Raw genomic sequence first — 9,083 nt, 5'->3', positions numbered from 1 at the left:
CATAATATACTTGAAAATAAGATAAATACATTGTCCGTTAGAATGTTTAGATACTTAAATAGCACATTCGTGTCAGTGAATGTATAACGAGGCGAACATCTTAAAACCTTTCTCCAGCTGACTTGTTGGGGCTTCGGATCGATGTACAAACCTTGGCCAAGCCCTGAAAGCACCTATTGTAAAAGGCCATTTTCAATAGATCGGAAACAATCGAGCCGCTTTACCCCGAACGCGGAAGCTGAGGTGCAAAGAGCCCATTATGTCTATGGTAGAGAGCTAACGCTCATGAGGGCAACCTAGCATAACTTCCGGGTCAGTTCACTGCATTTTTTCCAACCGTGAGACCGCATTCCCTGTGTAGCACTGAAAATGATGCTCCGAGTGTTAAGTTGATGACAGAAAGTAAGTTACCGCATTTAGCGTTCTATTTGTTCACTCTGGATTCAGTTATATGTGTATTTCAGCCGTATCTGCTACTGCTTTACATCGAGTTGTCGCGGTAAAATAGAGTAGTTAAGGGCATGCGCTGCCGGTTGCCGCCATTGTGTAGATTTTATCTGGCCACATGATGGCGCCAAAGTGCTTCTTATGTTAAATTCAGCTAAAAGACTGTCTGTGGGTTTTCACTGAGTTTGTATAAGTTGAACCTGTATTGCTGTAATACATTAGCCTAATGGCAATTTATTGTTATTGCAGACTGCTGGCAACACTGAGTATCAAGGCAGAATAAACCAGCTCACATCTACAAGTTTGGTCTCATGCTCTCCTTCCTGTATCCTGACCGATACACCATCTTGTTGGCTGCAAATACCCACGAACTTAACCCACACTAACAATAATAATGACTACAAATCATTCTTATTCACTCAGCTTAATCTGTTTCACATTTTCTTAACTTCTGGTCACAAATTTTAGTATTTACTAAATGCTTAAGGGGCGTGGCCTGACCTCAAGGTTTGACATCTCACCATAAAATACAAAAGTATCGCATCGTACACAATAACTCACTGAGACGCCAAACCTTCAGTGATTGAAGGGCTCAATGGTCAAATCCTGACATCATTGAAGCCATGCCCCTGGGAACAGGAAGTTACGTGTTTTACTTTGAAAGGTCCACATCTGACTCCTGTCACCTAATCAACATGACATTGTGCCCATTGACGGGAAGTTGGTGAAACATGGCCTACAGTGCTGACATGTTTGTGTGTGTACTATTGCATTCAAGTATCATCCCATTCTTAGTGGACATTGCTTAATATAATGTTTGCCTACCTGCTGCAGCCATAGGAGGCTAAAGTGAGCTTTGAAAGCTTTACACAACATACATGAGCGTGTTTATAGAACTTTAGTATTCTTTCAGGAGTACATTTGTGAGGTGCACTGATGCTGGACAAGAAAACTTGGTTCGTGGTCTCCACTCAAAGCCAATTGTCATAATTACTAACTAGTTCCTGGACTAATTATTAAAAAGAATCTTAGTAGAAATATAACTGTTCTTTGAGGCCGTAACATCTAAAACGAGAGGAACAGCACAGAACCACAGTTCAGGTGGGAGAATGTGTTGACAGGAAAACGCTATGTAGTGCACTCAACTATTCAGCAAATCATCCCGAAACACCATTCTCACTAAAACATGAAGAGACAGAGAAGCTGGTCGAAACTGATGGGGAGAAAGATAGTGCTAAACACAGGGTACTAGCACATGAACAATTTGCAGAGAAATGTTTTGTTCGCTAGGATATGCAATGTAACCCTTCTTTGTATATTAGAGCCTTTAGATTGAAATAGCACAACAATTCAAGTGCTGTGAGTGTGTACAACGCTATACTTTGTTGCGGGGGTTAAAGTAGAAAACAAATAGCAAAACAGTTACTAATTTACTTGTGTAATTTAGTAAGTACAGTTTGCCACAGAAGTGGAAATACAACCTGTCTAGCTAGTCTCCACAACGCCTGCTGTTGTCTTTTCTTCTCTGGAGTTCCTGGACAGTTTCCTCCTCCATTTTCTTCTCCTGCCCCTCCTCCTTTTCCAGAAGAATCAGTTGAGAGAGAAACCGACTCTCCACCTGTAATGTCAATAAAAATGTAGGATTCAGTTTTGTCTCTGGTTTATGGCTCTTCATATCTGATGGATTTTATAGACACTCTCCATTCATATTGACAAAGCCTTAGTTATTTTTCAAAGTAAGAACACATTTTCAGTCTCTAGGTAGGTAAAACTGGTACAAACATATGCTAAAATAGTTATAAATCTATTTGAACCAAAAAGATGGTTCTACAACCGACTCATGCAGGCTGAGTAAAATGCAGGTCACATCTTGTTCAAAAACATGTATAATTTTTGTACCATTTCACAATTAGGCAATATTTTCTGTTTCTCTTATGATTTATGCTTCAAAAGACAAGACACTGAAGAATCAGAAGAATCAATGAGATGGTCATGTCATTATAGTGATACTATAGCCATAAGACAAAGACTGAATATGACTTCAATCTTTGTCATATTCAAAGATTGAATATGACAATCTTTGAATATGTCATATTCAGTGACATATTCACTGAATATTAATCAGGGATTAATCAGGATTAATCCCTGATTAATCCCTGATTAATCAGGGATTAATCAGGGATTAATCCCTGATTAATCAGGGATTAACTTCCCTGATTAATCAGGGAAGTTAATCCCTGATTATAAAGGGATTAACTTCAAGATTAATCCCTTTATAATCAGTAATTAATCTTGAAGTTACACATTATGTTCATGATGTGCACACAAAATGTGAAAAGATTTTGTAACATTATCGTAAGTGGATCTCAGAGCTATGCAGCGCGGACATTTACATGTGTTGTAGATTTCCCTGCTGTGCACATGTGGTGGATACAATTCCTACTCTTCCATCTGGGTGCTTAAATTCATTGTGGTCAGTTTATTTCAGACCAAACTTTAAAGCAATTTTATAAAATTTTAAATAAATTGACAACAGAATATCAAAAGCCAAGTAGATCTGAATATGCTTACATTTGGGTATGATCTGCTTGCCAGTGGTGTGCGGCCACATGTGGTGTCCATGACAGCTGAGCGCAACCAGTCTTGCAATGATAGCCGTCTTTCCATAGCCCATGTTGCCAGTAATTAATATGCCTCTGTTAGTTGTTGGGTCATTGCCGTGCAGATGGATGTCAACTTCCTGGAAGAGCCACTCTCTGCCCATGAACAGCCAATCAGACAACAGACCGGGAATCTCGAAATGGAGTGGTTTCAGGTTGAGGGATGGAGTAAAATCAACTGTATGGAAGAAAGGAAAATTTTACAATTATTGCTATTTCACAGTATTTCCAAACATATTTGCTAATCTTTACCTCTGTGGTCCTGCTGATTACGACTCCCAGAATTCTGTCCAGACATTCTGAGGGACATCTTTGAGGCTAAATGTCTCTGTTGATCATCCAGAAAGGCTAAGTCTTCAAGGTAGGCTGAACTTGTGGCTGGAAAAGGAAACAAATTAATTTTGTGTTTAGGTGGAAACAGATACAAGCAGTTCTGTTCTGTAAATATAACTTCTCAACGCTACCACTAGATATTTTTCAAGTAAAAAGAAATAATTAAAAAACTTGTTTAATTTAAAAGATTTTGTGTTTCCAAATACAAACAATAAATCATGTGAACTTTTGGTGCTCTAATTTCTAGTATACTCCCACAACCTAACCCTTGCATCATCGCCAACCTGTTTGTGTTTCTAACAGATTTTCCACACTCAGGGATGCACCAGCTGAGAACCTGACTCTGGCAGTCAGGTTAGAAATGTGGCTCTAGAGACAGAGACATCAGGGATCAGAGTCAAATGTTTGCCAGGGCTCAGAACAGGTAACACCAAATTCTACCTGTAACTAGTGGCTAATATCTGATAACATTCATTGGAGCATGTCTGGTTCAAAGCCACATTACAAACTTTGGAGGAAGTGGTGGACTAATTATCTTAATGGAGGATAATTGTTACCTTGTTAAAAGAAAGTAATGAGTTAATTTGACTGCAACAAGCGCAAGACACTGCACAATTAAATGTGCACATGGCACGCTTACCGTATTTCTGCACTAAAAATGCACTGGATTATAAGGTGCACTGTCGGCTTTTGAGGAAATTGAAGGTTTTTAGGTGCGCCTTTTAGTGCGGAAAATATGGCAGTTGTAAGTTAATCTATCAGGTTGAATCAGGCTCAGACAAAATGTCTGTCTCAGTCTGGGTTGGGCACAATTTTTTTTAGGTTCGAGCTAAACTTTAGCAGATTTCTCCTAAATGAGATTTAGCTGATTAGTTTAATTGTTCTGTCAGTGGTTTTCATCACTGTGGAGAAAAAGTTAGATATGTTCATCTGCTTGATTAATATATGATGGGATCTGGATGGTATGTTCAACTTGTTGAATATTAAACAGCTTAAAAATTAAATGCAACAGAACAGAATGAAGTTCTTTCTTGTGTGCATGTGTGTGTCAATATAATTTCAGAATTAAGGGATTAATATGGAATATGACAGAATATTTTTGATGTCATCAGTCGAAATGACAGAAAACAAAAAAATCTAGTGCAATCTCTGGATTGAAATGAAATAAGTTTTTTAGAAAGTGCCTTGAGATGACATTTGTTGTGAATTGAAGCTATAAATAAACTAAACTGAATTAAGTGAAATAGTTTTTTTTACAAGAGTATCCATTATGTTTGAATGTTATGGTCACCCTGCTGCATCACTCTAGCACAGGGATGGGCAACTCCAGGGCTTGAGGGCCAGATGTGTCTCTACTTCAACAAACCTGAGTCAAATAATGAGGTCGTTAGCAGGACTCTGGAGAACCTGACTGCACTTACACTGAAAGAAATAACTCTTTGGATTAACATTTAAAAAATCATGGAAAGATTTGTGTGTTGGCTCAACTTAACTTTTGTGGTTGATTCAACTTATTTACTTTAGTTGGACCCAATGTAATTTAATAGAACCAGCCCAACTAATTTGCAATGTTTTGGACCAAATAATTGACTTTACTTGATTAAGATGAATGCAAATTTAGTTGAAACCAACTTATTTAACAGTGATACCTTCACACTACTTAATTAAGTTGATCCAACCCATGAAAATTAAGTTAGCTGAACAAACATGCTTCATGCTGAAAGACAGCTATTTAATTGTGTGGAAATCCTTTCTATGATTGAATTACGTTAATTCAAAGACATATTTTTAAGTGCTACTAAATTAAGTGTTTTAAGACTGCACTGGGTGACAGGGTAGAAAGAACACTCAACAATTAGAAAAGGTATAACAGAACTGTATTTTCAAAATTGTTATCCATTTTCTTTACCATGTGCAGTGCAGGCACATTACTACAAAAAGTATAAACTCTTGCCATATGGCAACCCATTTGAACATTCATTTAAGCTAGTTTTAATAAATAGTTTAAACAAAACCTTTAATGTCAGTGTTTAATTAGTAACAAGAAACTTCAAAATAGTTCAGCTTACCACAGGCACAGATTTTAAATTTACAAGATTCAATGTTTTATTTTAACAAAATGATATACTTAGCATAACATAACAGTCAATTACCCCACAGGAACCTGGATGAAGTCTGCCATGGCATCTGAATCCTGTGGATAATAAGAAAAGTACAAATTAAAAAAAGAATGAGGTGAAAGTTTTGATTTTCTTGTGCACAACCTCTGACAAACAGAATTATAATACATACAAGAGACATTGTAGAACTCTCCTCCATCGTTGTCAAGGAAAACTGAGAGACATCCCAGGGTAGCAGTCCTTATGGCAATAACATCTTTGGTCCACAAGTAAGAAAAACAATAAAAGTAAGCATAAGCATATTCTGAAGAAACTAAATCACCATCCATCCATTTTCTGTACACCCTTGTCCCTTAATGGGGTCAGGAGGTGCTGTTGCCTATCTCCAGAAAACATTCTGGGTGAGAGGCAGGGTCACCCTGGACAGGTCGTCAGTCTGTCGCAGGGCAACACAGAGACAGACAAATAACCATGCACACACACTCACACTTAGGGACAATTTATTGAGGCCAATTAACTTGACAGTCATGTTTTTGGACTGGAAACCGGAGTACCCGGAGAGAACCCACCATGCACAGGGATAACATACAAACTCCATGCAGAAAGACCCCAGGCCAAACTAAATCACATTTTTTCAAAATAAGTGGCCTAGAATAATTGTTCACCCTTAAAGGCCCCAATATACTCGGACTACTGCGGATACTGTGCGCATTCCATGAACCGCGCGTACTGTCCGCGGACTCCGTGTCTTCATACTCGAGCGTACTGAGTACAAATTCCGTGACAAATTCCTTTATTTCACACAATCCTAATGAGAACTAGCAAGTTTGATTAACTATTTGGGCCCCTAGCTCTGTTTCTTCTCCATCTGAGAAGCTTTAACTCAAGAAGCTTTAACTCACCTCTCAGTGTGGGACAGAGAAAGGCAGTGACATGTCGGTTTATCTGGCAAAGACAGTGAACCGCTGCCCGGAGCAGCACAGCTTCCTACTGCGGGCAGAGGAGCAGCAGGAGGCTGCGCTGGCTTTAGCTGTAATCGGGGATCCATTCAATAAGCTCTGTTTATTATGTTCCGAAAGCACAATTGTGATCGGTGTAATAATTTGTGCACCAATCGAAAATGAGCACATACCCGATCATTGTTCCTTGCTGCTGTTGGGAGAAAAAAAAAAGTCAGACTCAACTTATCGGACCACCTCTCTGCTCCGCTGCTGATACAGTCTGGGATGATGTCTTGGTTTTTGTTCTCATAATTCTGCATAATTCACCATGTCAATATTTGCATGAATATAAAGCCTGTTAAGTATTTTCGCTTACGTGTCTATCACGTCCCCATGACAACTATGTTGACTTTTAACATGTTGATCTCAACATTGAAACAATATGACTCGTATAACCCTGGGTTATATGAGTAAAGTTATAGTTATCAACCTTATCAGCCCGGTGTCACATGGAAACCAGTTCGATGTGAACACTGTTTCCACCAGGCAGTTTACTGTGCGGCACCGAGTACACGCTCATAAAAATCTATCCTTGCGCGGACATGTCCGGTGGAGTTCGCGGACTGAAGTACGCCTGAGTATACTGGGGCCTTTATTTGTTGTCTGACTAAGACAGGTTAGAATGTTGATGGTTGTATAATTAAAGGAGCAACTGTAATTTTCCAACCTGCTACCGAAACACAACTGGTTTTGTCGAGCATGAAGTTTATTGTACAGGTGTGAAGAAGATTAATGTGCATGTGTGCACGAGTCGAGATAGATGAAAAAAAATTGCTGAATTTCCTTCCTTAAACAAAATCACGACAGAATCCTCACCTTTCTTTCAAACTGGACCAGAATCTTGGGAAATGCATCGTCAACAACTCCTCTTCAGCCTTGAAAGCAACACGAGAGATCCCACTTTCTACTCTGCCAAAATCTGCAAAAACAGTAACAATCACACCTAGCTCTGGAGGAATTTTGCTGATAGACCTGTCTATCAGCAAAATTACACCCCCCAATGATTTTTGGGGGGAGGGGTACAATTAGGCATTTCATTCAATATAAATACATAAACAAGTGTATAACTTTCAAATAAAATACCCATTTTGTTAATATAAAAATGATGTAAGCACTGGCATGAAGAAAATGCTGAGCAATAATGCTCAGATTTGCAAAACCGTCTGCTCGTATGTTGCAGAAGTCTAAGAATCTAATGTTTCCAATCAATGAAGTCTATTTCTTAATGCAAAGTCAGTCTACTCAAGTCTATGCAGCATTACCTATTGCAGGGGTGCCCAATACGTCGATCGCGATCGACCGGTCGATCGCAGAAAGGTTTTGAGTCGATCTCGGTAGATGACCATCTGAACGCCGCCAGGACGCTGAGACCAGCCCTTCCTCTTCTGACGGGCTTATCAAAAATATTCACTAAGATCCTAAACGTTTGTAGCTTCATTAAAAAAGAATAATTATAAAAAAAATCAACAAAACATGTTAAAATGAATAATCTCAGTAGTTATTGTTTCAACAAGGTGTTGCGCAATTCAGTGCCTTTCAGTCCCATTAACAAAAAAAAAAGAGAAAAAATTAAGGGGACTCAAAAACCGACTGACGAGCAGAGCAGGAGTTTAAATTAGCTACTCAACCACCGCTGTGTTCATGAGAGGCTTATTAATAATCGAGAAATAAATATCAAACCTGGAAACATGATATTGTAACGGACTGAATGTTGTGTTTTTAATGTAATCCTTGCTCGGCTTGTGGGGTGCAGGCGGTTGGCACGGCAACGGGTGTGCTTAAACGACAAAGAGACAGAGAGTAAAAAGGTAGGAGTGGTTTTGAGTTGATCGTCTGTTCGGGTTGTTTTACCTTTGTTTACCTTTGCTGTGGCTCATCACACCTGCTGTAGTTTCTGAACATTCAATAAACGACAAAATTGGACTAATGACCTCGTTTGTGAGTATACGTCACAACAAACATCAAATAGGACAAATATATTTCATTTGTTTAACAAACAAATGGGTAATTATGTGAAACTAAATTAATTATATCCCGAATTCAGAAGATTTTCCTTTACTGGGCTCTTTGGTTCCTCCTATCAGTCTGTAGTTTCTCATACTGATGTCATCAAACCAAATTTCAGATCTACCATGACTGACTGACACCTGCTGGCCTCAGGTTTGCAACCAGCTTCTGACTGAGAAACCAGTAAGCTGCTCCCAGTGTCAGAATCTCACTGAGGAAGGAACTGCGTTGGGTTTTATTTCTGCTATAGCTGATGCATATTCGCATATAAAATAAGTCAATGGAGTTTAATTTGCGATTTTTATGTTGTGACATGAGGTAGATCTCAGGCGGCTGGTGAGAGAAAAAGTAGATCTTGCTCTCAAAAAGTTTGGGCACCCCTGACTTATTGGGTTAGTAGGTACTATTATTGATTATTCCTACTATTAATAAAAGTAAAAAATAAAAATAAAAAAAAAGTACAGTGGCCCCCAAAACTGTTACTCAAGTAAATGTAACCACTACTAGCCAGCTCG

The 9,083-nt window shown here is 38.8% G+C and overlaps 1 protein-coding gene across 1 annotated transcript in view; it reads right to left on the bottom strand.

The window, feature by feature from the left end:
• The window catches only part of tanc2a (tetratricopeptide repeat, ankyrin repeat and coiled-coil containing 2a), a 94,534-nt gene that overhangs the window by 57,198 nt on the left and 28,253 nt on the right, over nucleotides 1–9,083 (bottom strand). The window contains exons 4-6 of the mRNA XM_007565463.2: nucleotides 3,360–3,485; nucleotides 3,019–3,285; nucleotides 1,929–2,065 (exon numbers count right to left, since the gene is read on the bottom strand). Coding sequence (XP_007565525.2) covers nucleotides 1,929–2,065; nucleotides 3,019–3,285; nucleotides 3,360–3,485 — 530 coding nt within the window. The remainder of the gene's footprint in view (nucleotides 1–1,928; nucleotides 2,066–3,018; nucleotides 3,286–3,359; nucleotides 3,486–9,083) is intronic.

The sequence above is a fragment of the Poecilia formosa genome, unplaced genomic scaffold (assembly GCF_000485575.1).
Source record: "Poecilia formosa unplaced genomic scaffold, Poecilia_formosa-5.1.2 Scaffold176, whole genome shotgun sequence".
NCBI lineage: Eukaryota > Metazoa > Chordata > Actinopteri > Cyprinodontiformes > Poeciliidae > Poecilia > Poecilia formosa.
The sequence above is the reverse complement of the archived record's forward strand: the minus strand, read 5'-3'. Positions and strand labels throughout refer to the sequence as shown.